The sequence below is a fragment of the Chiroxiphia lanceolata genome, chromosome 33 (genome assembly GCF_009829145.1).
Source record: "Chiroxiphia lanceolata isolate bChiLan1 chromosome 33, bChiLan1.pri, whole genome shotgun sequence".
Lineage (NCBI taxonomy): Eukaryota > Metazoa > Chordata > Aves > Passeriformes > Pipridae > Chiroxiphia > Chiroxiphia lanceolata.
Window position 1 is genome coordinate 482,402 of NC_045669.1, and position 27,537 is coordinate 509,938.

Genomic DNA, 27,537 nt, shown 5'->3' on the forward strand with positions numbered 1-27,537 from the left:
TACCTAAGTCGGGTTATAAGAAGAAATGAGGAGAGGCCTTCACCCTCTTTCCTTCCAGCTGTGGAGGTGCAGGTTCCCTGCTGTTGAGTCTGTCGGGTTGGGGAGTGAGGCCTGGTAAGGTCTGGCCGGCCTTGGCAGACGGAGGGTGCCGACGGTCGTTCCAGAGCGACTTTCTGTTGTCCCAAGGGGAGCAGTGAGATATTCTTTGCTAATTCTTTTAGTTGTTAGATCTTGGGATAGTGATCGTGTATATTTTATTTTGATTTTGTTCCTTGGGTTTTTTTCCCTTCCCCTTCCCTTTTCCTTTTGAAATTGTACATATATTTCAATTGTATATAAATGTAATATAAGTGTAAATATATTTATATATATATATATATATTGCTTCAGCTGTCTCTTATTTCAGTTCTCTTGGGTTTTTTTCTCTTGTCCCTTGGTTTTAGGGGAGGGGGGAGCTCTTGTGGTGAGGTTTGAAAACTTGTCAGGGAGCCAGCCTCAAAACACCTCAATGGGATTTGTTATTATTCAGGATTTGGGGTTTATTTGGCATTTGGGATTATATGGGATTGGGAATTATTGGGGATTTAGGGGTTATTTGGGATTTGGAAACACCTGGGATTTGCTATTATTTGGGATTTGGGAATATATGAGATTGGGAATTATTGGGGATTTAGGGTTTATTTGGGATTTGGGAATTATTTGGGATTTAGGGGTTTATTTGGGATTTGGGAATATATGGGATTTGTTACTATTGGGGATTTAGGGGTTATTTGGGATTTGAGAACATCTGGGATTTGCTATTATTTGGGACTTGGAACTACATGGGATTGGGGATCACTGGTGATTTAGGGTTTACTTGGGATTTGGGGTTTATTTGGGATTTGGAACCACATGGGATTTGGGATTTGAGTTTGGGGACCATTTGGGATTTGGGATCATGTAGGACTATTTGGAATAATTTGGGACTGTTTGGGACCATTTGGGATTTGGGATCAGTTGGGATTGATGGGAACCCACTGATATTATGAATTAATTAGGGATTGATGGGAACCCACGGATATTATGGGTCCATCAGGGATTGATGGGAACCCACAGATATTATGGATTAATTAGGAATTGATGGGATCCCACAGATATTATGGATTAATGTTGGGGGGGGGTTGCCTCAAAAAACTCCAAAATTTGGGGTCCCAAATGTTTATTTGTGTTGTTTTAGAGGAGGTTTTAGGGGGGAAGGGGTCAAGGGGGGGGGGGCACATCTGACCCCCCCCGAATTTTAGGCACCCCTCCCAATCCCCCACCCCCAAAAAAACCCCAAATTTTGGGTCAAAAATGTTTATTTTTGTAGTTTTAGAGATTTAAGGGAGGGGAGGGGTGGGCGTGGTCTCAGTGGGAGTGGCCCGGGGTGGGCGTGGCCAATAAACATCTCCATGGCAACAGCTCCTGGTGGTTTTTTGGAGAGGTTCCACCCCCCTCCCTCGACCTCCCCAGTTTTGGGGTTCCCCTTCCATATTTTGGGGGGACCCATCCCCTACTTTAGGCCCCTTCCCCCCAGTTTTAGGACCCTCCTCAATTTTTGAGGTCCCCCCCCTTTTGTCCCCCACCCAAATTTTGGGGTCCCCTTCCTGCAAACTCAGGGCCTCCCACCCATCTCAACCCCGCAAATTTTGGGGTCCCCCCCTTTATCCCCCCAAATTTTGAAGTCTCCCCTCCCCAAATTTTTGAGTCCTGCCCCTCAATCTCTCCAAATTTTAGGGTCCCCCCTTTCTTCTTCCCCCCATTTTTGGGCTCCCAGACTCAACACCCCAAATTTTGGGGTCCCTCCCCTTTATACCCCCAAATTTTGAGGTCTGCCCCTCCCCCCCCATTGGGGGGACATCAGGGGGGAGGGGTTGGATCCGTCACATGAAGAGACCCCCTGGAATGAGAGAGGGAAAGGGGGGACATTGGGGGGACATTGGGGACACATTGGGGACACACTGGGGGGACACTGGGGACATGGGGGGTCCCCACCTGTCACCTCCAGGGTGGCCCCGGTGACGTAGCCGCTGTCCCCCGACGCCAGGAAAGCCACCACGTCTGCCACGTCTGGGGGACACGGGGACACCGGGGGGTGGTGGTACCTCCAAGTGTCCCCAAAGTGTCCCCAGAGTGTCCCCAACTCACCCTCAGGGTCCCCCAGTCGTCCCAGTGGCACCATCCCTGCAAACTGGGAGGGGGACACACACACAAGTGTCACCTCTGGAGTCACCTCCCCAATGTCCCCAATGTCCCCAGTGTCCCCCCAATGTCCCCCCAATGTCCCCCCATGTCCCCCAAAGTCACCAGTGTCCCCCCAGTGTCCCCCAATGTCCCCAGGAGGTGCCACCCCCCCACTGTCACCTTGTCCAGCACTTTTGGGGGCACTTTGTCCGTCATGGGGGTGACGATAAATCCCGGTAGGACAGAATTGCAGCGGATCCCAAACCTTGGGGGAGGGATTTGGGGGGGTCAGAGGGGTCCCTCCAACCCGTGTCACCTCCCCAGGGTGTCACCGACCACCCCCCCCAGGGTCACCAAACCCCCTCAATCCCATTTTCCCCCTGATTTCCCCCCAATTTTTCCCCATTTCCCTCCAAATTCCCCCAATTTCCCCCCTTTTTCCCCATTTCCCAATGCTCCCCCCAGTTTTCCTCAGTTCTTCCCCCTTTTCCCCCCAATTCCCCAATTTTTCCATATTTCCCTCCAAATTCCCCCTTTTCTCTCCAATTTTTCCCCATTTCCCCCTTAAATTTTCCCGATTTCCCCCCATTTCTTCCTCCTTTTCCCCCAATTTCCCCCCAATTCCCCATTTCTCCCCCAATTTCTGCCCAAATCCCCCCCAAGTCCCCCAATTTCCCCCCAAAATCCCCCAAATTTTCCCCCCAATCCCCCAACTTTCCCCACTTTTCCCCCAATTATTTCCCCAAATTCCCCCCAAATCCCCCGATTTTCTCCCTTTCCCCACCCATTTTCCCTTGTCCCCTCCCAAATGTCCCCAGATGTCCCCCAATGTCCCCACCTGGCCACCTCCTTGGCCACGCTCCGGGTCAGCCCCTCCACCCCCCCCTTGGAGGCCGCGTAGTTGGTTTGGCCCAAATTCCCCACCTGGGGGGGGGAGGGGACAATGACAAAGGGGAGGGGACACCCCTGGGACCCCCCTCGGTGTCCCCAACTCCCCCCCAGTGTCCCCAAATCCCCCCAAAATGTATGTTTTGGGGTGGGTTATCCCCATATTTGGGGGGGTTATCCCCATTTATAGGGGGTTTATCCCCAATTTTGGGCAGGGAGGAGGGGACAGTGACAAGTGACAATGACAAAGGGGAGGAGACACCCCTGGGACCCCCTCCAGTGTCCCCAAATTCCCCCAAAACTGGTGTTTTCGGGAGTTTTATCCCCAATTGGGGGGGGTTATCCCCATTTTGGGGCTTTTATCCTCATTTTGGGGACACTGATGGTAACAAGTGACAATGACAATGACAATGACAATGACAAAGGGGGGGAGAGGACACCCCTAGAAGCCCCCGGTGTCCCCAAATCCCCCCAAAATTGGCGTTTTCAGGGGGTTTATCCCCATTTTTGGGGCTTTTACCCCCATTTTGGGGACAATGACAGTGACAACGGACAGGGACAGGGACAAAGAGGGGGTCCCACCTTGGCCACCACGCTGCCCACGAGGACCAGGGAGGCCCCCCCAGGGTCCCCCGATGTCACCAAGGCCTTTGTCACCTCCTGTGTCACCAGGAACGTCCCCTGGGGGGGCAGCAGGGGGACATTGGGGAGTGGTACAACCCCCCAATGTCCCCCCAATGTCCCCCAATATCCCCCCAATGCCCCCGCAATGTCCCCAATGTCCTCCCAATGTCCCCAATGTCCCCCCAGCGTCCACCAATGTCCTCAATGTCCCCCCAATGTCCCCCCAGTGTCCCCAATGTCCCCCCAAGGTCCCCCAATGTCCCCAATGTCCCCCAGTATCCCCAATGTCCCCCCAATGTCCCCAGTGTCCCCCAGTATCCCCAGTGTCCCCTCTCACCTCCAGGTTCACCCCCAGCACTTCCCGGAATTCCCGCTCTCCCATCTCCAGGAACATCCGGTCGCGGGTGATCCCAGCACAGGACACCAGGACACGGGGGGGAACCCCAAAGTGCTCCTGGGGGGCATTTGGGGACATCGAGGGGTGATTTGGGGTGAACTGGGGAGGATCTGGGTCCATTTTGGGTGGATTTGTGGGGATTTGGGAATCCTGGGGTGGACTCGGGTCAGTTTTGGGTGGATTTGAGGGGGGTTTTCCTGCGATTTGGGTCCGTTTGGCTGCAATTTTCCAGGAATTTGGTGGGGATTTGATGGAAATTTGGGGAATTTGGGAGGAATTTGTGGGGATTTGGAAGTTTTGGGGGTGATTTTGGGGTGGATTTGAGTCTGGTTTGGGTGGATTTGGGAATTCTGGAGTGGATTTGGGTCAATTTAGGGTAGATTTGGGGTTTTTTTCCCTGCAATTTGAGGCCATTTGGCTGCAATTTCCCTGGAATTTGGTGGGAATCGGATGGAATTTTGGGGAAATTTGTGAGTTTTGGGGAATTCGAGGGCATTTGGGAGCTTTGGGGGTGATTTTGGGGTGTATTTGGGTCTGATTTGGGTGTAGTTTTGGGGATTTGGGAATTCTGGGGGGATTGAAGGGGGATTTGGGTCGATTTTGGAGGGAATTGTGGAGGTTTTCCTGCGATTTGGGGTCATTTGGTTGCGATTTTCCAGAAATTTGGTGGGAATCAGAAGGAATTTGGGGGGAATTTGTGGGAAGTTGTGAGTTTTGGGGGAATTTGAGGGAATTTGTCAGTTCCGGGGGTGATTTGGGATGGAATTGGGTCTGGGTTGGGTGGATTTGTGGGGATTTGGGAATTCTGGGGGTGATCTGGGGTGAATTGGGGAGGATTTGGGTCGATTTTGGGTGGACTTGGGGGGGGGGGGGGCTTTTCCTGCAATTTGGGACCGTTTGGCTGCAATTTCCCAGGAATTTTGTGGGAATCGGAAGGAATTTGTGGGAATTTGTGAATTCTGAGAGTGATTTTGGGTGGATTTGGGAATTTTGAGGGTGACACTGCGGATATCGGGGGTCACTCAGGGACACTGCGGGACACTGGGGAGGGTGTGACACTATCGCGACATGTCGCCGGTGGGGGGGAGGCGGTGGCGACATTACCTGCAGACTCCTCACCATCTCGGCGACGCTTTTGGGATCGGCCACATCCACCTGGAAAGCTCCGTGGTCGGAGGGGGAGTTCCGGGGGAGCCCTTTCGCTGTCGCCGCCGCCCCCGACATGTCGCGATCGGCCACGGCCACGCGCGCGCCCTCGCGGGCCAGGCGGCCGCTCACGGCGCGGCCGATGCCGCTGGCGCCCCCTGACGGTTCGGAGGGCCAAGGAATAACCGGAGCCATTGAGGGGTATGGGAACCGCCCCTGGCGCCCCCTGGCGCCCAGGAGGACCAATGACTGCCCGATGGCACCAGTGGGGATCACTTTAACCAGTGACCCCTCCCACTGTCACCAATAACCCCCACAGTGTCACCAGTGGGGTCTGTGACCCCTCCCAGTGTCCTCCCAGTGTCACCAGTGGGGTCTGTGACCATCCCAGTGTCACCTTTAACCCCTCCCAGTGTCACCAGTGAACCCCCAGTGTCACCAGTGACCCTCTCAGTATCACCGGTGTCACCTTTAACCCCTCCCAGCGTCCCTTCCGGGCGTCTCCCCGCCCTAAGTCCCCCCCCACTCCTCCCCTGGGGATCTCCCCTTCCCTCTCGCCCCCAAAACACCCCAAAACTCCCCAAAATCTCCCCCCAAAACCCACCCGTGACCAGCGACACGACCCCCGACAGTCGCCCCGCCGACCTCCCCAACATGGCGGCGCCGGAAGTGATCACCGAGACGAAGACGCGCACTCCGCTCCTCTCTGCCCGCACCAACTCTATCGTCAGTCCTCCAGCCGGAGTTTTTCGGCTTTCCCCGGGTTTTTCCCCCCTTTTCCCCTGATTTTCCCCCTCCCATAAACACCTGAATCCCATAAACACCTGAATCCCCTCGTGGCATCGCCAAGTCCTGGATTGGGGTGGCAAGCAAGGAGGATTTTGGGGTCCCAAGCGAGGCATTGCGGATCCCATTCCCGGCGGGACACTCCCACCAGAATACTGGGACGCTCCCATGGAAACACCAGGATCCAGAGGGTCGGGAAGGAGGGATTTTCCCGGGATTCCTCCCTACTCGTGGTGGGCGATGAGCAGCATCATGGCCATGCCTGCCAGCAGCTGCAGCAGCGCCGGCCCCGAGCCAGAATTCCGCAGGATCTCGGGAATGACGGACACGGTGCCAGGGAGATGAAGCCGCCGGCGGTGAAGGGAAGGATCCCGGAGCCCGCGGCCGCCCCGGAGCCCTCGGCCAGCAGGGAACAGGCGGCACCGGCAACCGCGGCCAGGACCATCACCAGCTGGAGATACATCACCTGGGGTGGAGAAACAGGGGAACTGGGAGCACTGGGAGGGACTGGGAGGGGGTTAGAGGGGTAAGAGATGGATTGGGAAGGATTGGGAGGGACTGGGAGCAGGGAACAGGCGGCATCGGCAACTGTGGCCAGGGCCGTCACCAGCTGGAGACACATCACCTGCGAGGGGATAACGGGGTCACTGGGAGCACTGGGAGAGGGATAATGGGGTACTGGGAGGGACTGGGAGGGGGTTACAGGGATAAGAGATGGATTGGGAGGGACTGGGAGCACTGGGAGCCCTCAGCCAGCAGAGAACAGGCGGCACCAGCGCCATCACCAACTGGAGACACATCAACTGGGACAGGGATAATGGGGTCACTGGGAGCACTGGGAGGGACTGGGAGAGGGATAATCGGGTACTGGGAGCACTGGGAGCTCTCGGCCAGCAGGGAACAGGCAGTGCCGGCAACCGTGTCCAGGGCTGTCAGCAGCTGGAGACACATGGCCTGGGACATGGATAACAGGGTCACTGGGAGCACTGGGAGGGACTGGGAGAGACTGGGAGGGGAATGGGGGACACTGGGAGGGACCGGGAAGGAGTTGGAGGGAAGTGGAAGGGACTGGGAAGGGAAGGGAGTGGGAGGCACTGGAGGGACTGGGAGACACTGGGAGGGGAGTAGGAACTCTGGGAGGGACTGGGGAGACTGGGAGGGGGTTACAGGGATAAGAGATGGATTGGGAAGGAGTGGGAGGGACTGGTGGGACTGGGACCAGGGAACAGGCGGCGCCGGCAACCACGACCAGAGAGGTGACCAAGTGGAGACACATCAGCTGGGAGGGGATAACGGGGGCACTGGGAGCACTGGGGGGGACTGGGAGGGGGCTACTGTGATAAGAGATGGATTGGGAAGGACTGGGAGCACTGGGATCCCTCGGCCAGCGGGGAACAGGTGGTGCCTGTGGATTGGTTTGGAGTTTATGCTTTGCTTTGCTTTAACAACAATTTTGACATTGTTTGAAGTGTGTTTTTGCAGCCAGACCCTGTCCCTCACCACCGCAAACCTTTAACCTGTACCAATTTGTATTAATAAAGAGTGTTATTCCACAGACTGTTGGAGGGAGTCCTTTATAAAGGTGCTGCCAGTTTTGTCAATGCTGGAGTAACTGGTGGAAATGTCCACTGAGGGGTTTTCCTTTGGCTGTGACGTGTCAATCCCTAAAAAAGGGCCCTGGAATTCCCCCCACCTCATTGTGGATCTGTTTGCAGGAGGGTCCCTGGGTGGAATATGGGACAGACTAGATGGGACTGACAGGGTTTTGTTTTTCCCTGGGGCACCACCAGACAAACAAATCTCCAAGAGTCGGGTGAATTCCCCTTCCCCCCGTTTCCCGGCACACACGGGAATCTGCTGAGGTTGGACAAGACCAAGGTGGTGCAGCCGGGTCAGGGCAACCCCCGGGATCGGTGCAGGCTGGGGGAGGAAGGGATGGAAGTCCCTGCTGGGAGAGGGCTCTGGGGGTGCTGGTGGGTGACAAATGGGACATGAGCCAGCCCGGAAACCCCCCGTGTGCGGGGCTCATCCCGGGGGCAGGGGAGGAGGGGAATGTGCCCCTCTGCTGCCCTCAGGTGAGACCCCACCTGCAGTGCTGCCTCCAGCTCTGGGGGCAAGGACCTGTAGTGATGGGAGAAGGGGGAATGGTTTCCCACAGACAGAGGGCAGGTTTAGGGGGATATTGGGAAGAAAGTTTTCCCTGTGAGGGGGAGAGACCCTGGCACAGGTTGCCCTGAGAAGCTGTGGCTGCCCCATCCCTGGAAGTGTCCAAGGCCAGAATGGACGGGGCTTGGAGCAACCTGAGCTAGTAGAAGGTGTCCTTGCCCATGGCAGGGAGTGTCACGGGATGAGCTTTAAGATCCCTTCCCACCCAAACCAGTCCATGATTCCATGATTCTGTGCTGAGACAAGGCAAGTTCCTGTCGTGGGCAGTGACTGTAAACCAGTCCATTATCCCAGTGAAAACCAGGACAACAGGACAGAGACCTCCTGCTGAGTCTGGTCCCCTCCTCGTGCAGTTACTGAGGGACTCTGGGAACCTGAGGGCACCAAGAACGTGGGAAGGGAGACGTAAATGTGGAGAGAAGAGGACCCCCTTTTCTCCTCCCCTTTCTCTCGGTCACCACAACACCTCCCTGCGGGTCACGGCCTGAGGAGAATGGCCAGGTCTCAAATCCATTTGGAACCAGAGGGTGGCAAAAATCCCACAGAAGGGACTGCAGGAACAAGAGGAATTTCCCCAGGTGCACCCAGTCCTGCTCAGAGGGAAGGAAGGAGACAGTCCAGGTGGGATCAGCTGCACCTCAGGCACCCTGTTCATGTCTCTTGTCCATCTCTCTCTCAAACACCAATCCCTCTTCCAATGAGCTGCTGCTCCCACAATTTGGATGGTCCAGAGTGGGATCATTGGTGTTGACGGGCTGTAAATGCCTTCTTCTTCAGCAGCTTCACCTCCCCTGGCCCCTTCTCAGTCAACGTTCCTCAATTATCCAACAAACGAGGCACGAAGTAGAAAGGGGCCAAAGGAAAATCTCCCAGGTCACTGCCGGCTCCTGGGGAAAATCCAAGGCAAATAGTCAAGTCATTGACCTGAGATGTTTTCCCAGCTGCCCCACAATGGTCTCTTGTGTCTGGTCAGGGGCCCGTAAGGATGGAAGGTGTTGCGGAAATGTGGCCAAAGGTGAGTGGAGAATTGAGGCTGTGTCAGGTGCCGGGAGCCCCCGCTCAGTGCCTGTCCTTGATCTCTGCCCACGGGGGTCCCAGCACAGAGGGGCCTCTGAGGCAGGTGGGGAGGGAGGGAGAGTGGGGCGGGAAGGTGCCATCCTGCTGAGGGACAGCGCTGGGCCCAGGGCAAGGCAGGGCCATCCCTGGGGACAGGGGCACTGGGGCAGCTGTGTCCCAGGGCCAGCCCAGTGTGGAGCCAGAGCCCTGCTGGGCTGCCAGTCCCCGGCCCCCCCTGCCTGGGCCAGCTCAGCAGAGCGGGGCCCGGCTGATGCGGGAGGACACGGTGTGCCCAACTGGGACAGGGGCAGGGCCAGCAAAGGGCATCTGCCCCTCTGGGTTCTGCTCGGGGAGGGCGTGGCTGGACCTGCACCACTTGGGGGCTGCAGTGCCCGCAAATGGGCTGGAGTCGGGCACTGCCACCACCCCAGCACTTCCCTGGGCCAAGCTCTTGTGTGCCAGGGCCAGCATTGCCCAGTGCTCCCCAGTGCCTGCCCAGACTGGAGATCCCAGTCACTCGACTGTGCCCATTGCCCGTCAGCCCCTTTATCTCCCAGCTCCCTGTTTCCCTGATCCCGGGGTCCTGGTGCCCCAAGAAGGGGGTCAGTGCCAGCCCTGCGTTCAGTCAAGGGGTTGGAGTGGGAACAGGGACAATTGTGCTCAGACACGCCGGGTTTGGGGCTGGGCGGAGCTCTGGGGTGTCCCAGAGGGAAAGCTCTGGGAAGGGATGGGCAGGAGGACATGGGTGGATCAGGCTTTGGGGGCTGTTGGAGGATGGATTGTGTTGTTGTGGGATTGTCCCCACAGGGTATGCAGCTACTTTCAGCTCCCTGCCCACCCCCTTGGCACCCGCAGGTGCCTGGGCCCTTCCAGGGGCAGCTGCCCCGTGCAGGAAGCTGGAGGGATGCCAGGGAAGGTGGTTGGATGGGTGCTGCAGGCGGGATGGACTCTGTGCCAGGGCTGGGCTTGTGACCAGGGCTGGGGGTTGTGCCCAGCCGGGCTTTGCCCCGGGGGCTCTCGGGGAGGGGGCAGGGAGGAGTCCCGGCAGGGATAAATGTGCTCCTGCCCTTGTGCAGCCTCAGCCAGCGCTGCCCAGGCCCAGAGGAAGATGAAGGTCGCTGTGCTCAGCGTGGCCCTGCTCTTCACCATCCTGCTGAGCCCCCCGGCAGATGCCAAGGTGAGGTCCCAATGCCATGGCCATGGGCTCAGGGATGGGCCCCTTCCCAATCCAGGGGCTCCCCCAACACTCCCCAGCACCCTCAGCCCCAAACCAGGCCACTTTCTTCTGGCCACAATTCCCTCTCTCCTTCCCCTTCCCACAATTCAACTCCTGCTGCTGCAGCTCTACTTCCTCACGGGATGCTTGCACCCGGCTCTGTCCTGACACAGTCCCAACGCTTCTTGCTCTTTCTGACCCCAAATCCCACCTTTTTGGGGCTCCCCATCCCATCCTCTTGGTCCCCTGGGCATCTCCCCACCATCTCCTCTCTTTCCCAGCCAAGGCAAAGGCCCAACCCAAACTGGGTGGAACTGGGCCAAACCCCACTTGAGTCCAAGGAGGACAAACAGGCCCAAGCTCCACACTGGGCTCAAGTGGGACAAGGCCTGGCCAGGCTGAAGTGGCACCAACTGGGAAATGCCCTGCCATGGCCCATTCCCAGGGCCTTTCCTCCAGGCTTTGCCCTCAATGCTTTGCCTTTCCCCCTGCACTGGTGTCCCCAACTTGCCTGGGAGCCGCAATCCCACAGAGGGGGTGAGGACACCTGTGTCCCCCCAGTCCCACAAGGCCAATCCCAACCAAACCTTTGCTCTCCTCCTGCAGCCCTTTGATGCCAGCGGCGCTGCCTGCGGGGGGGTAAGTCTGGGAGTTGGGGGCACCCAGTGTGAGAAGTCGGGGGCACTTTGGGCCCCCATCCCTTCCTGGCACTGGGGGCACCCCAGTGACCAGTGACGTCTCCTTGTCTCTCTACAGGGAGACATCACCAGCGTGAGTACCAGGGCTTGTGCTGGGCCCAGACCCTCCCCTCTGGTGGCCACCACCCTCCAGGGCATCCCAGTGCTCCCCAGTCCACCCCAGTGTGCACCGGGGAGGCCCCTTCCTCAGGGCCCCCACTCTATTCCCACACACCCCAGTCCACCCCACCACACACACACAGGGCATCATTCCCACACCATTTCTTCCCTTCTTTCTCCTCTAATCTTTCCCCTTTCCCATTGCCCATGACACTCGTGTCCAGAAATCCCCTTCCTTGACCCCTCAGTCCCAAAGACCCTCCCAACCCCTTCCAGTTTTCTCCCCTTCCATATTTCTCCTGCCCCCACCCCTGCCCTGCTTCATTCCCGGGGTCCCCTCCACTGGAATCCCTTCCTCCTCCCCCACATCCCCCACAGTCCCATCCCTTCCATACCCCAATGCCCATCCTGTGGGATCCCAAATTCCCCCCACTTCACCCTCTTTGGGTCCCCTCCTTCTCCCCCCCCTCTCCCTGCAGGCCCTGAATTCCCCTGACTCTCCTTGTCTCCATCCCCACCCTGGGCCCTGCAGCAACAGGGATCCCGGGGGAAACTGGGTGCAGTGGGGCTGGGGGGAACAGAAGGGATTTTCCCCCTCAGATCAAGGCCAACCATGGTCTGGGGGGTCTGGAGACACCCGTGTCCCTCCCCCAGCCCCACAGGGGCCAATCCTGCTTAAACCTTTGCTCTCCTTCCCCAGCCAATCGGGCAAATAATAGGAGGTGGATGTGTTGCGGTAAGTCTTGGAGTTGGGATGCCCCCAATGTGGGAAACTGGGGGAAATGTAGTCCCCCCATCCCTCCCGGGCCTGGGGACACCCTAGTGACCAGTGACACCTCACGCTCTCTCTCCAGGGAAGCATACATTCCAATCGAGTGAAGAGGTCTCAGGTGGGTACCCCAAGTTCTGCTGGGCCCAGACCCTCCCCTCTCATGGCCATGACCCTCCCTGGCATCCCAGTCTGCCAAAGTCCACCCCAGTGTGTCCCACTCAAGCCCAGTGTGTCCCAGTACATTCCAGTGTGTCCCAGTCCACCCCAGTGTGTCCCACTACATCCCAGTGTGCCCCAGTCCAGCCCAGTTTGCCCCAGTCCACCCCAGTGTGTCCCAGCACAGCCCAGTGTGTCCCAGTACAGCCCAGTGTGTCCCAGTCCACCCCAGTGTGCCCCAGTACAGCCCAGTGTGTCCCAGTCCACCCCAGTGTGCCCCAGTACAGCCCAGTGTTCTCCAGTCCAGCCCAGTGTGTCTCTAACCCTGCCTTTGTCCCCAGCCCCCCATAGTTGACCTGGTGGAGCTGCTGCGCCAGTGACGCTCGGCTGCCTCTCTGCATGTCCAGGTGAGAAATATCGGAGGGTCCTCAGCCCCCCAAAGGAACCTGGCAGGGCCCTGGGGGGTCCCTGAGCCCTCTGCAGTGGGCAGAGCTTGGGGACAGTAGAGGGACACGCAGGGGGCTGTCCCTGCTCCGTGTCCCGGGGCAGCTGGACAGAGCTACCCCCAAGCCTTGCCTTGCACTGGGGGCTCTGCAGACCCCCAGGGTCACCGGGAGGGCAGGGAGGGGCTCGGGGAGGTGTCAGAGCATCCCGGGCTCAGGGGCTCTGGGGGCCACATGGATCTCAGCATCCAATTCCCTTCTCCTGCCCCAGCTCCCTGCAGACAGACGGGGTGGGGACAAGGCCCCTCCCATGTCCCTGTGGACACCGGGGGTGAGGTTTGGGGCTCTGTCTTTCAGGACTGGAAGTGGTGGTGACACCCGTGTCCTGTCCCCCTCCAGCGGCATGAGGAGATGATCATCCCTGGAGGACCCCCCTGATCCCCTGGGTGCCCTGGCAATTTCCCTGCAATAATCAATAAACCCCTGCAGCAAAACAAATGCTCTGTGTCTGTCTGTGTGTGTGTGTTCCCACATCCACGGGTGCCTTCCCGTGTCCATGTGTGTTCCCACGTCCCCTGGGGCACCCGGTGGTTTGGGGGCACAGCGGGAAACAGGGTCTGACTGGGGCTGTCCAAGCACCGTCCCCAAGGAGCACAGCTTGGTGTCGGGGCAGGGGAGGATCAGGGACAATCAGCCAAGGCCCCTCAGTCCTTCCCCGTGCTCTGGGAGGGATGGTGTGGGAAATAAAGAATCGGTTTTATTACAAGCAAATGAATTAAACAAATCACTAACATAGGAGTTTTTCTTTCCTTACCTATAAGGCGTATTGTGGAGCTGTAAGATGCCGGATTCAGCCTGGAACCAGTGTCAGGGAAACATGGGGACGGGAATAGGGAACTGTAAAATGAATATTGGTGAGGAAACCCCTTATACCACATGGCTGGTCCTGGAAGCCGCCGTGCTGCTGGACACTCCACCTCCCAGCACGACACAGCCAACCAGGGAGAGGGGAACGCCTCTTCTATGACGTAAACAGGGTTGAACCTTAAGAATGTTTAAAAAGCGGGACTTTTGAATTGGAAGGTGTTCCTGGGAATCCTGCATGCCTAGGACACCCAGCACGTGTTGTAATTAATTTTCCCTTTTCGTTTTATTCATTTTGTTTTGCAAACTTTTGCCGTTTTTCTAAATTTAATAAATGAGGGGTTTTTTTACAATTTTGGGGGTTGTCCTCGATTACTGCTCGCCGACCACAGCTGGGGGTGCCAAGACCCCCAGGACAGCGCACTCTGCCCTGATTTTGGCGGCTCAGGAGGCTTTGTAACCTTTGCCAGAGTCGGTCGCGGTAAAGAACTGGGATGAACGACTGTAGAACAAAGGGAAGTGAAAGGAATCCCGGTCGGTATACAAATTAAAACTCTAGAGCCCTTAAAACTCTGTGCACAGAACCCAGTGAGGAACTAACAATCTTTAAATTCTACCGGGCGGGCTGGGTGAAATGTGTGTGTGTGTATATGTGTGTGAACGTAAATGAAAGTGTTGGCGGGCGCGGGAGAGAGGAGGACCGGGGGGGTGGTCGGACCCCAGAGCAGGGAAAAACCTGCGAGCCGCGGCGGGGCCGGTCGGCGGGGCTGGCCTGGAGCGGCGCGGCAGGGTCGGCCCGGGGGCCGGGAGCGAGTGGCGCTGAGCAGTGGCGCGGGGCCCGCCCGGGGCCTGGGCCGGAGCCAAGCGGCGCGTCGGGCGGCCGTGCCGCGGGGGCCGGGGCCACGCGGGGGAGAAGGCGGAACCGAGTCAGCACCGTGGCTGGAGACGGGCTAATCTTGGGCGAGCCGGCGCTCGGATCTTACACCAACAGCTCTGGAAAAACCAAAGGCTGATGCTCCCTGGCAGTGCTGCTGTGAGCAGCATGACAGAAATGGTCCAAAATACAGGCAGAGAACTGCAAGGGCAAGTTGACCAATTGTGAGAAACAGGGAACATAGTCCCAGACACTGGTGGGGAATCCCTTTGGCCAAAAAACCCCTTGATAAGGGGCAGGTTTTTGAGACAATGAAGGGAAGTTAGAGAAAGGGGTGTCTGGAGCGCTCAGTGTGTTAAAGGTAGGAAGAAGACCTCAAATAAGACAAAAATGTCCAGATGCTTGATCTGGTGCTTTTCTGAAGTCTTACATATCATTTTGAGTCCCCCACCAATTTGGGGGACTCCCAAATCTCCCAGTACTCTCCTAATGCTCTTCCAGCACCCAACAGTCCTCTATTTCCCTCCTTCTCTCTCAAAATAAAACTCCTCCTCTTTTACTGCAGCATGACTCTGTCTCGACTGGTGTCCCCAGTGATGTCACCAGTGTCTTTGTGATGTCACTGATGTCCCCAGGGGTGGCACCCGTACCCTCAAAGTTTTCACCAGTGTCTTTGTGATGTTACTTTTGTCCCCAGGGGTGGCACCCTTGTCCTCAATGATGTCATCAATGTCCCTGTGTCTTTGCTGGCATCTTTGATCTGAGATGAATGTTTGTCCCTATGGGATTTTGGGACTCAGGCAGGCAGAATAAGTGAAGGGTTAAAAAAACAAACAACAGCCCTTGTCCGCAGCAAAGAAAGTCTGGAAGCTTTTGCTTTTTGGTGCAGTTGTTGGGCCAGGTTGGGCATTCCATGAGCAGGAAGAGCTTTTGTTGAACCAGCCTGGGCACTCCATGGGCAGCAAGATTTTTCTGTTCTGGCACCTTTTTTGCAGGATGAATCTTCATCCATATGCAATTTTTAGTGTTGGGCTGGCAGTTGCCAGAAAGAACTGAAAACAGGAAACAACAGCTCTTATCCCCAGGGAAGAAAAACTAGAAGATTTGGCTTTGTGGTGCAGTTGTTGGGCCAGGCTGGGCACTCCATGAGCAGGGAGAGCTTTCTGTGCTGGCTCCCTTGTTCTGGGAGAAATATTCATCCATATGCAATTCTGGGAGTTGGGCTGATAGATGGGAGGAATGGATGAAAGCAGGAAACAACAGCCATTATCCCCAGGAAAGAAAGACTGGAAGTTTTGCTTGGTGCTGCAGTTTTTGACTGTCAATCTGGGGACTCCTTGGGCAGTAAGAGCTTTCTGTGCTGGCTCCTTTGGTGTGGGAGGAATCTTTGTTTATATGCAATTTTGGGAGTCAGGCTGGCAACTGGGAGGTAGATCTGAAAACAGGAAACAACAACCCTTGTCCCCAGGAAAGAAATCCTGGAAGCTTTGGTTTTGTGGTGTAGTTTGTGGAGCAGCCTGGGGACTCCATGAGTAGCAAGAGCTTTCTGTGCTGGTACCTTTGGTGTGGGAGGAATCTTCGTCTGTATGCAATTTTGGGAGTCGGGCTGGCATTTGGGAGGCAGGGCTGAGAACAGCCCTTATCTCTAGGTTAAAAATCTGGAATCTTTGGCTTTTTGTTGCAGTTGGGTTTGTCCGCCTGGTCTCCCTTGGGCAGCAAGAACTTTCTGTGCTGACACCTTTGTTGTGGGAGGAATCTTCATCCATATGCAATTTTGGGTACAGGGCTGGCAGTTGGGATGCAGGTCTGAAAACAAGAAACAACAGCCGTTACGCTGGGCAAGAAGGACTGGAAGCTTTGACTTTCTGGTGTACTTAGTGGGTCAGTCTGGGTACTTTATGGCCACCAAGAGCTTTCTGAGTTGGGACATTTTGTGTGGGAGGAACCTTCGTCCGTATGAAATTTTGGGAGTAGGGCTGTCACTTGGGAGGCATGGTTCAAAAGAGGAAATAGTAGGCCTTATTCCCATGAAAGAAAGACAGGAAGTTAACCTAAACCTTAACCTAACCCTAACCCTAACCCTAACCCTAACCCTAACCCTAACCCTAACCCTAACCCTAACCCTAACCCTAACCCTAACCCTAACCCTAACCCTAACCCTAACCCTAAACCCTAACACTAACCGTAACCCTAACCCTAAACCCTAATCCTAACCCTAAACACTAACCCTAACCCTAACCTTAAACCCTAACCCTAACCCCTAAACCCTAACACTAATCCTAAACCCTAACCCTAAACCTAAATCCTAACCCTAATTAACCCAACCCTAACACTAACTCTAACCCTAACACTAAGACTTGTTAACACTAAACCCTAACCCCTAACCCTACACCCTAACCCTAATGCTAAACCTAACCCTAACCCTGACCCCTAACCTAAACCCTAACCCTAATCCTAACCCTAAACCCTAAACCAAACAATAAACCCTAACCAAAACCCAAACCCAAACCCTAACCCTAAAACCTAACCCTAACCCTAACCCCTAACCCTAACCCAACAGCAGGGGAGAGATGTAGGGTCAGGCCTTTTTTCCTGGATGGAAGGGCAATCGTTGGTGACAGGAGCCCCGTTCCTAAATGGGCCGTCCAAGGCCCAAAAGTGAATACGGACGAAGATTCCTCACACACCCCCAGACACACACACACTTGCATACACCTAGACACATGTGCACACACTCCCACAAACACAGACACACTTGAACACACTCTCACACACACACTCGCACACACTCAAGACACACTCGCACAAACTCAAACACAGACACACCCCCACACACTCACACACAGTCGCACACACCCAGACACACTTGCACACACTCAGAAAGACACAGACAGCTGAGTGTGTGTGAGTGTGTCCGGGTGTGTGAGAGTGTGTCTGTGTGTCTGGGTGTGTGCGAGTGTGTCTGGGTGTGCCAGAGTGTTTGCGAGTGTGTCTGAGTGTGTCTGAGTGTGTCCGGGTGTGTGTGAGTGTGTGCGAGTGTGTGTGAGTGTGTCCGGGTGTGCCAGAGTGTGTCTGGGTGTGTGAAAGTGTGTCTGGGTGTACCAGAGTGTTTGTGAGTGTGTCTGAGTGTGTCTGAGTGTGTCCGGGTGTGTGTGAGTGTGTCTGAGTGTGTCTGAGTGTGTCTGGGTATGTGAGAGTGTGTGCGAGTTTCTGTGAGTGTGTGTGAGTGTGTCTGGGAGTGTGCGAGTGTTTCTGGGTGTGTGTGAATGTGTCTAGGTGTGTGTGAATGTGTCTGGGTGTGTGCAGTTGTGTACAAGTGTGTCTGGGTGTGTGCGACTGTGTACGAGTGTGTGCGGGTGTGTTTCTGTGTATTTGGGTGTATGCAAGTGTGTCTGGGTGTGTGCAAGTGTGTGTGTGTGAGTGTGTTTTGGTGTGTTTGGGTGTGCACGGGTGTGTTCGGGTGTGCACGAGTGTTCATTTGTATGCTCTGGTGTGCTCAGGTGAGCATGGGTGTGCACAGGTATGCCTGGGTGTGTTCGGGTGTGCAGGGGTCTGTTTAGTTGTGCTTGGATGTGCTTGGGTGTACCAAGGTGTGTTGCAGTGTTCATGGGTGTACTTGGGTGTGTTCATGTGTCCACAGGTGAGCACACCCAAACACACCCGTGCAAGCCAGCCGGTGAATGACTGACCTTTCAGCCAGGATAGAAAACCTTGAGCCTCCATCTCTCCTGTGCAGCTGGTGTGCCACTCTTGGCACTACATCCACAACAAGTGCTTTCTGCCCAGGCACCTTTGGTCTTGGAGGAATCTACACCCATATTCAGTTTTAGCCCTCAGATGGCCCCTTGCATCGTGGTGCACTGGCTGGTGAACGACTACCCTTCCAGCCAGGAAAGAAAGCCATGAAACTCCGTCTCTTGTGTGCAGGTGTTGTGCCACTCTTGGCACAACAGGCACAGCAAGCGCTTTCTACCCAGGCATCTTTGGTCTTGGAGGAATCTGACCGGGCAGAAAGCTCTTGCTGTGTACGTAATGCCGAGAGTGGCACACCAACGACAGGTGAGAGACGCAGGGTCAGGCCTTTCTTTCCTGGTTGGAAGGGCAGTCGTTCATGGGTAGCAGCGTTGTGCCGAAATCGGCCGCCCAAAGACCAAAAGTGAATACAGACGAAGATTCCTCCCAGACCAAAGGGGCTCACCCAGAAAGCTCTTGCTGTGCACGTAGTGCCAAGAGTGCTGCACCAACGGCAGGGGAGAGATGGAGGGTCTCACCCCACATGTTTTCCTACCTAGAAACCCTAATTAGCACACATGTGTTTGCACCCCATGACTGGAAGGCACTACTGAAAATGGTACTAAGCACTACACAGTTTAGTGTCTGGTTCACAGACTTTAAAGAAAGCTGTAAGGCTTATATTAATGACCAAACTAACTCACAAACAGGAATGTCTTATGCTCAATTAGCGGGGGAGGGGGCACATTAAAAGCCCGGGTCCCAAATAGACAACCCCCAAGAAATATACGAAGTAACCGCAAAACTTGTATTGCGAACAGTGCGAAAAATCCCATGCACAAAGACTCTAACCTATCCTTTTCCAAAGTTTTGGAAGGGTCCACTGAACCTTACCTCCAGTTTCTAGATTGACTGCAAGCTTCCTTAGAGAGACAAATTGACAATGAGGAGGTGAGAGAGATGCTCTTCAGGCAGCTCGCCTACGAAAATGCCAACTCTGACTGTCGACGGGCTCTGCAGTTGATCCCCAAGAGCGACCTGTGCACATTAGCTGAAATGGTCCGAGCTTCCCACGATGTTGGGTCAGTCGATAACCACACAGACTCACTAGCCACAGCATTAGCAGCCAAACTGCAAGTACCTGAAGGGGAAAAGGGAAAAGGCAGCTGCTTCCGATGCGGAGCAACTGACCACATCAAAAGGCACTGCCCTAAAAAACCCCCTCCAGGATACTGCCCCAGATGTGGAAAGGGAAAATGCTGCGCTAGTGAATGCAAGTTCCGGGGTGGTGAAAGAGGGGAGACTACACCACAGGGAAACGGGAAACGGGAAACAGGGTGCAGAGCCACCCACCCTCACCAAGCAGACAAATACAGATTCAAACAACGCGTCAGTGATTTGCTTGCCACCACCTCAGGCAGCACGGGGCTGGACCTGGCCTCCAGAGAACCAATAGTTTTAATATCTACTGCAGTGGTTTTGATACCCACTGGAGTCTGGGGACCTCTGGAGGCGGGAATGCATGCCTTACTAATTGGGCGCTCATCAACTACCACGACGGGTATATTCATCTTACCCAGAGTAATTGATTCAGATTCCCATAATGAAATCCAAATCATGACCTGGACACCTGTGCCACCTTGTTATATTCCAAAGGGGCAACACTTAGCCCAATTAATTTCTTTCTATAGCATTTCTCCCACGCAAAAGGGTAATAAGGGTACCGAGGGATTTGTAAGCACAAATCCCCCACAAATCCTCCACCTCCCAACCCATGATGACGTGTCACATTGATGGGCATAAATTTAAAGGTTTAGTGGATACAGGTACAGATGTGTCTATAATTAAAGACACCAAGTGGCCATCAGACTGGTCCACAGTGTTCCCCGCCTCGACCATCCTGGAGATGGGGTGTGTGCAAAGACCTAGACAAAGCAAACATCTACATACGGTATTGAGGCCTGAGGGACAGACTGCACCCTTCATAGCTTCCATTCTGTGTACCTTGTGGGGGAGGCATGTCCTTGGTCATTTTGGTACCACTGTACAGATAGCAACAATGAATAATCAGGTTTTTCAGTAAGGGTCATTGGTCAGTCGTTCCATGGACTTATCAAACTAGAATGGAAGACAGATAACCTGATATGGGTGGACCAATGGCTCCTAAAGAGGGAATGGCTAGGGCACCTGCAAGACCTGGTACAGGAACAACTGAATGCTGGGCATATAGTAACAACTTCTAGCCCATGGAACACTCCAGTGTTTTGCATCCCCAAGAAGAGTGGTAAATGGTGTTTACTACAAGACCTCAGAGCAATTAATGCAGCCATTGAGTCAATGGGAACACTGCAACCAGGACTTCCTTCCCCTGACATGCTTCCTGCAGGGTGGCCACTAGTAGTAATAGACTTGAAAGACTGGTTTTTTACCATCTTTTTACATCCAGAGGATGCTCCTCACTTCGCCTTCTCAGTTCCAACCTACAACCACGTGGAACCCATGCAAATATACCACTGGACAGTACTGCCTCAGGGCATGAAAAACAGCCCGATGATTTGTCAAACAGTGATAGCTAACATCATACATTCTGTTTGAAAACTCCACCCTTCAGCCATCATCTACCATTACATAGATGATATACTAATAGCCACAGAACACGAGACTGAACTACAATCTACCTTGACTGCCTTAACTGATGCCATTCAGAAAGCAGGTCTACAGATTGCTCCAGAAAAAATTCAACACACCCAGCCATGGACCTACCTAGGATGGAGGATCACTCAACAATCATGCCACAACCACTGACTTTCAAGGTAGCAGACGCTATAACCCTAAATGATTTGCAGTGACTTTTGGGAGCCATTAACTGGCTAAGACCTGTTTTAGGGATCACAACAGGGGAATTACACCCCCTCTTCGAGTTACTTAAAGGTGACCCAACTCTCACATCTATTTGATCCCTAACACCAGAAGCAAAACAAGCTCTGGAAGTATGCTCCCAGGCCATTGAAAACAGGCAAAGCAGACGATGACACCCTGACCTGCACATTCGTCTCTCCATCATATCCAGAAAATTCCAACCTTTTTCCATCCTTTTCCAATGGGATCAGTCAGAATTCAACCCCTTGAGGATTCTGGAATGGTTATTTCTGCCCCACTCTCCACCTAAGACTGTTTGGACTATTAATGACATGTTTGCTAAACTTGTCATGAAAGGTAGAGGACGTCTGCAGGAGAGATGGATGGAAGAGACCCTGAGACCATCTACGTTCCAGCCACGAAAGACAACTTAGACTGGCTTCTTGTGAAGGATGCTGGGTTTCAGACTGCATTAGCGGACTTCCATGGTAATATTTCCATTCACTTCCCGAAACACAAACTCTGGGCAGAAATAGGAAATCTACCCCAGATGGTCACGCATCGGTGCAAACCACAACCAGTAAATGGAGTCATCATCTTCACTGATGCATCCGGACCATCGAGAAAAGTCGCCGTAACATGGAGGAACCCTGCCACAGGACAATAAGGTACAAACCTTGGACCAAGGTTCTGTGCAAGTTTTAGAACTAGCGGCTATCCGCATGGCATTTGAATTGTTCCATGATCAACCTATGGATGTTGTCACAGATTCACACCATGCTACAGGGTTGGTCTCACGTCTCGAAGCCTCCTTCCTTCGAGATGTCACCAATCCTCATTTATTCACAGAAATTCGTACCATATGGTTTCTTATTAACCACAGAAAATTTGATTTCTACATAATGCACACTTGGTCACACACAGAACTTCCAGGACCCGTAGCAGCGGGCAATCAAAAAGCAGATGCAACTGCTGTGGTAACTACAGTTCCCAAAATCCTAGAACAGGCTAAATTTGCACCAGTTCTTCCACCAAATGCACGTTCATTAAAGAGGCAATTCCAAATTACAATAAACCAGGCCAGAGACATAATCATGTCATGCTCTGACTGCCAGCAAGTTACCCCAATGCCATCTAAGGAAAGGGTTAATCCCAGAGGCATAACAGCCAATGAAATCTGGCAAACAGACGTTACACACATAGCTGAATTCGGTAAACTAAAATATGTCCATGTTACAGTAGACACACCTCCCAAATAGATAAATGCAACAGAACACACAGGAGAAAAAACCAAAGATGTTATCAGACACTGGCTTAGTTGTTTCACAATCCTGGGAATTCCAAACATCATAAAAACCGACAATGGCCCTGATTATTGTTCTGAAAAAATCAAAATATTTCTCATAGATTGGGGGGTATTCCATTCCACAGGCATACCACACTCACCCACAGGACAAGCAATTGTAGAAAGAGCACACCACACACTAAAAGAAATGCTTCAAAGACAAAAAAGAGGGGAGTCGGTATATAGCCCCCAGGAACGCTTATGGAAAGCATCATACGTTCTAAATTTCTTAAACTGTGATGATACAGACCATAGCAGGTATGAGTGCCAACATAAAACTCAAATACTTTCATCTTCCAAACCACCAGTTATGATCAAAGATCTAATATCTGGGTAATGGTCAGGACCAGTAGATCTCATAATATGGGGGAGGGGATATGCCTGTGTATCCAAGGGTACCAAATTACAGTGGGTCCCTTCTAGATGTGTCAGGTCTTATATTAGCCCTCCCCCACAATAGAAACAATCAACAGAAGAAATAAGTGAAGAAATTGGATTCGAAGAAACATGACCAACAATAGTAAAAGGAACACACCACACAGTGAAAAACATGCTAGAAAAATACACAAAAAAAAGGGGGGAAAGAGATATGTATCTGGTCCCTATATGTGTAAATCTACATTAACACTTCCTCAAAACAGGAACAATCACAAAGAAGCAATAAATGATACAACAAAACCAAAACTCCATGATTTAAATAGAAACACAATAAAAAGTCTAAGTATGCATGTGTGAGGAGAGAATGAAACGATGACCACCGGAGTATGAATGAGAAATTTGAATGGAGATATGTATGTCTGTGAACGCAAATACACTTTATGGCAAGACATCTTAAACACTACCTCAACCAACACTACCTTAACCAACACTACCTCAAACAAAACATATACAAACCAACACATTTCCCTTTCAAATAAAGATGATGTCATTACCCAATCACACAAAATCACCCTCAGATAAAAGGTTATACACATCTACAAACCCTGGGTAATTTAAGGTTGCTTGAATATTGCATGAACCAATAAAGTTATAAACAGTTCAATAAAGGGCTTTATGACAGTAGGTCTCGGATTTTATAAATGGTTAAGATAAGATTGGTTGTAATAAGAATGTTTAAAAAATGTATTATTTTACAACTTAATTATATAGAAAGAGGGGAGATGTGGCAGGAAGTATGCAGTAAGGAATTATGGGAGTTGTAGTCTTCTGCTTTCTCACTCATGCTCAATCAATACTTGATTGTCATTGGTTGGAAGATCATGTGACCCGTTTGAACACTGTACTTAAGTTGCTGCCTTGTTTATTAAAAGTTAATTCTGCTCTGGCACTTCACTGTGCCTGAGTGGGGTTTGTGCCTTATTCACCACCTCGCTTGACAGATGAGAGGACTTGGCAAGCACCAACCATATGAAGTCCAACAAAGAGAAGTGCTGGATTCTGCACCTGGGATGTGGCAATCCCGGATGAACAGACATCCTGTGGAATGAGACAATGGAGAGCAGCCCTGTGGAAAATGACCTTGGGGTCCTGCTCAGTGGCCAGTTTGACAGGAGTCAGCAGTGCCCTGGCAGCCAGGAGGGTCAACCCTCTCCTGGGGGGCATCAGGCCCAGCATCACCAGTCGGGCCAGGGAGGGGATTGTCCCGCTCTGCTGTGCCCTGGGGTGGCCTCTCTTTGAGTTCTGGGGGCAGTTCTGGGTGACACAAGAAGAGAGACATTAGAGAGCATTCAAAGGAAGCACGTGGGAATGGTGAAGGGCCTGGAGGGGTGTTTATCCAGGGGATGAGGGTCAGCACAAGACACACAGACACCAATTTTAAGGAACAAGGCTGTAATTTTACTATTGTGCAAAACAGCAAAGAATTCAAAGAGGATAATCTTTACCAAAACTTCAAAAACTGTTCAGCAAATTCATTACATCTGTAAAAAACTACTTAACAGACCATTAAAAACTGTGAAAAACCTTAAAATTGAAATTTCCTCTGAAAGATAATGGAGCTTTTATTGGTACTGGAAAGAGAAGGAAACCCGCAAAGTGCAATTTGGAATGTTCAGACTGAAAGTGAGGAAAAAGAAGTATCACTCAAAAGGGCAAGAGGTCACCCAGAGAAGAGTCAGGATCATCCCATGGCTTTGTGTTTCAGGGAACGGCCAGGGATGGGTGCAAAGAAATCAGTGAGGGTCTAGAAATGCTTCTGTGAGGGGGGTGGGAAAGCAGGAGGGGTGTGTGCAGCCTGCAAGGCCAGAGCAGCAGCAGGGCCAGGGCAGGACAGCCTGCAGGAGAGATGGCCAAGGGCTCTGGCAGGGCTGCAAGGCCCAAAGGCACCCAGGCCTTTGTCCCCTTGCCTCTGGCAGCTGCCTCTGCCACTCAGGCCACCAGAAGAAACTTTCCTTTGAGGTTCTGCCCTTAGTTTCTACCTCGCCCCTCCCTGAGGATCCTGGGAGGGGTTGCCCAGTTTTGGCCTTTGTTGTTCCTCCCCCTCCCATCCCAGTGCCCCCCAAACAGCCCTGAGCCAGCCGGGAGGGACAGGATCTGCTGGGCCAGGGCCTGGGGCTCAGGCCTTGGCCCTTCTGCTTCGTCAGACCAAGGCAGGCTTTGCTCAGCATTGCAGGGGCCTGCCCAGAGCCTTTGTCTGCCTGCACTCCTGGCCTCCAAAGATCTGCTCTAAGGAGTCCCTGGGGAGGCTTTGTCAGTCCCTGTCCTCAGTGGGGCCCAGCAATGCTTCAAGGCACTTGCAGTTTGGCTTCTGACTCCTCAAGCAGCTTCTTCAATACCTGGGAACCATGGACTCAGCCCCAAGTACACCGTGGGGCTCGTTAAAATACAGAAAGCCCTCACAAGCTCTTTCTCCTCCTTTAATTATCTTCAAGTCTTTAAGGCTTGTACAGCCGATTGGAGTCTGTTTGAAGTGTTGTTAAGGAGGAAGATTTCGAAGTTCATGTCATGAAATATGTAATCTTTTTTAATGAAAGGGAATCTTTTTTACTTTTCAGTTTAGAGAGGGGTGATAGAAGCATTCTCCAAGTGATGTTGATACTATCTCCTCAGGAGGTCTGGACAGTCCCTTGAGGGGCTGACCCTGTTTGGACAACCTTCCTCCTCACCCCCCAACCTCTCCGTTTCTGACATCACTGTTCTTGTATCAGACTTCTCCTGAACTCTACAGTTGGATGTTACAGGCCCATGGCACCATCTCCCACCTGCTCTCCTCAGAGATCAGCCCGCACACAGGCCCAGAGAGTTTTTTTGTAACAAAAGGAAATTAAGCATGAGAGGGTTTCATAAACACCAAAACACCCTCAGTAACCACATGCTCAGTACCAACTGTCTCTAATGATGTCATCTTCCTGCAAGGAAGGTTTTAGACAGATAGATAGAAAAGATATATAGGAACATAAAAAAGAGCTGTCTGGGCAGACAGGTTCCCAAAAGACAGGAGAGCTTTTAACTGCTGGAATCTCAAGCCAGCAGCAGCTGGCAAGCTGAGAGGTGTCTGAAGGAACAAATCATGGTATTATAGAATATCTCAAATTGGTTAAATCGCTGTTTCCCTTTGTGAACCTGGGCTGACTGTGCCTAATGTTGACGTTGTCCTCCATGGTCCCTTTAATAGCACCCACTATCGCAGGATCATAGGTTTTCTCAAATTGGAAGGACTCATAAGGATCCTCGAGTCCCTGCTGCTTTCAGGACCACATAAAATGAAATCATAGGACTAAGAGCATCATCCATACACTCCTTGAGCTCTGGCAAGCCTGGTAACCACTTCTCTTGGGAGCCTGTTCCAGTGACTAACCACTTTCTGGGTGAAGAACCTTTTCCCAATGTCCTGTCTGAACTTCCTCTCATGCAACCTCATTCCATTTCCTTGAGTCCTGTCACTGGTGACAGAGACAGGAGACCAGCCCCTCCATCCGCTGCCCCCCTTGAGGCAGTTGGAGATGGCAATGAGGTCACCCCTCACCCTTCTCTTCTCCAGGCTGGACAAACCAAGTGACTGCAGCTTCACCTTGTAAGTTCTGCCCTCAAGGCCTTTCACCACCTTGGTTACTCTGCTCTGGACACCCTTTGATGTCCTCCTTATATTGAGGTGCCCAGAACTGCCTCCAGGGCTCAAGGTGAGGCTGCCCCAGTGCAGAGCAGAGTGGACAATCCCGGAGATGCTGGGCCTGACGACCCCCAGGACACGGTGACCCCTTTTGCTACCAGGCACGCTGGTGATATATCTTGTCTTCCACCCAAACCCCCAGATCTTCCTGTGGGGCGACTCTCCAGACTCTCATCCTCAGCTGTGTCTGTCAAACCAGAATCACCCCAGCCAAGGTGAAGGATCTGGCACTTGCTCTTAAGAGGTGTTTAGGCCACAGTGTCCATCCAGTAGCCAACCTGCAGGCTCTCAGGGCTCCCCACTATCTGATCCAGGCATATGGTCTCTAGACTAACTAGATCCCAGGCCTCTTTTTATATTTAATGGGGGATGAGCCAAGACTGGGATGAGGTGCCCTGTGCTGACCCTTACAGTGTCAGTGCTGGTGCAAGTGTCTGTGGGGGTTCAGCTCAGATCCACCTTGTCAGAGTCCTTGGAGAAGGGCTCATGGTGGTAGGACTCTACCCGAAGCATTGTGCACACACGTGGGTGCTTGTTTTGGTTTATATTTAAGCAAAATCCTGTGTTTAATTCACCCCAAGGAGTGCACTAAAAACTCCCCCCAGTTTTGGCTTTCTGTATATGTCTGTGCTTCATTAAGAAATGCTCAGAAACAACTTCAGTCAGAAGCTCCTTGTATTCTGCAGGCAGAAAGATTAGGAAAACCAGAAAAATTCTTTCTTGTGCTTACTTTTTTGATAATCTTTTGACTTTGACAGCACCCGTGAAACTGCTCCAATCAACCACGTGAGAAATGAGGAAATGAACCCCAGGAAATGAACTGAGGTGTGTTTGGGCACTTTGCCTGTTCCTGCTCCCTGTGGTGCTGAATCCCTGAACTGCACACTGGGGACAAACGTCCTGAGAAGTCAAAGTCAGCAACCACCCCCAAGACCCTTAGGGTGTTAACTGGCCCCACTGAGGGTCATCACTGAAGAGACCAGTGAGGTCCTGACTGGTAAGCTGACCATCCCTCGGGGCTGGTGAAGCAGGAAGTCAGAGGCACTGGTTACAGCTGGAAATATGGGGGTGGAACAGTCCCAGCCCCACCAAGGCCCTTGGTTGTC

The 27,537-nt window shown here is 53.0% G+C and overlaps 1 protein-coding gene and 1 long non-coding RNA gene across 2 annotated transcripts in view; one reads left to right on the forward strand and one right to left on the reverse strand.

Annotated features, from left to right (window-relative positions):
• Positions 1–1,319: 1,319 nt before the first annotated feature.
• LOC116779940 (estradiol 17-beta-dehydrogenase 8-like) overlaps positions 1,320–27,537 on the reverse strand; it is a 120,418-nt gene continuing 94,200 nt past the window's right edge. Inside the window, 9 exon segments of the mRNA XM_032674467.1 lie at positions 1,320–1,918; positions 2,014–2,088; positions 2,167–2,209; positions 2,383–2,467; positions 3,041–3,126; positions 3,673–3,771; positions 4,052–4,168; positions 5,216–5,415; positions 6,082–6,098. Coding sequence (XP_032530358.1) covers positions 1,902–1,918; positions 2,014–2,088; positions 2,167–2,209; positions 2,383–2,467; positions 3,041–3,126; positions 3,673–3,771; positions 4,052–4,168; positions 5,216–5,415; positions 6,082–6,098 — 739 coding nt within the window. The 3' untranslated portion in view covers positions 1,320–1,901.
• Positions 12,152–13,147, forward strand: LOC116779952. The gene is made up of 3 exons (XR_004354263.1): positions 12,152–12,168; positions 12,548–12,613; positions 13,007–13,147. It is a non-coding gene; the product is annotated as an uncharacterized LOC116779952 (long non-coding RNA).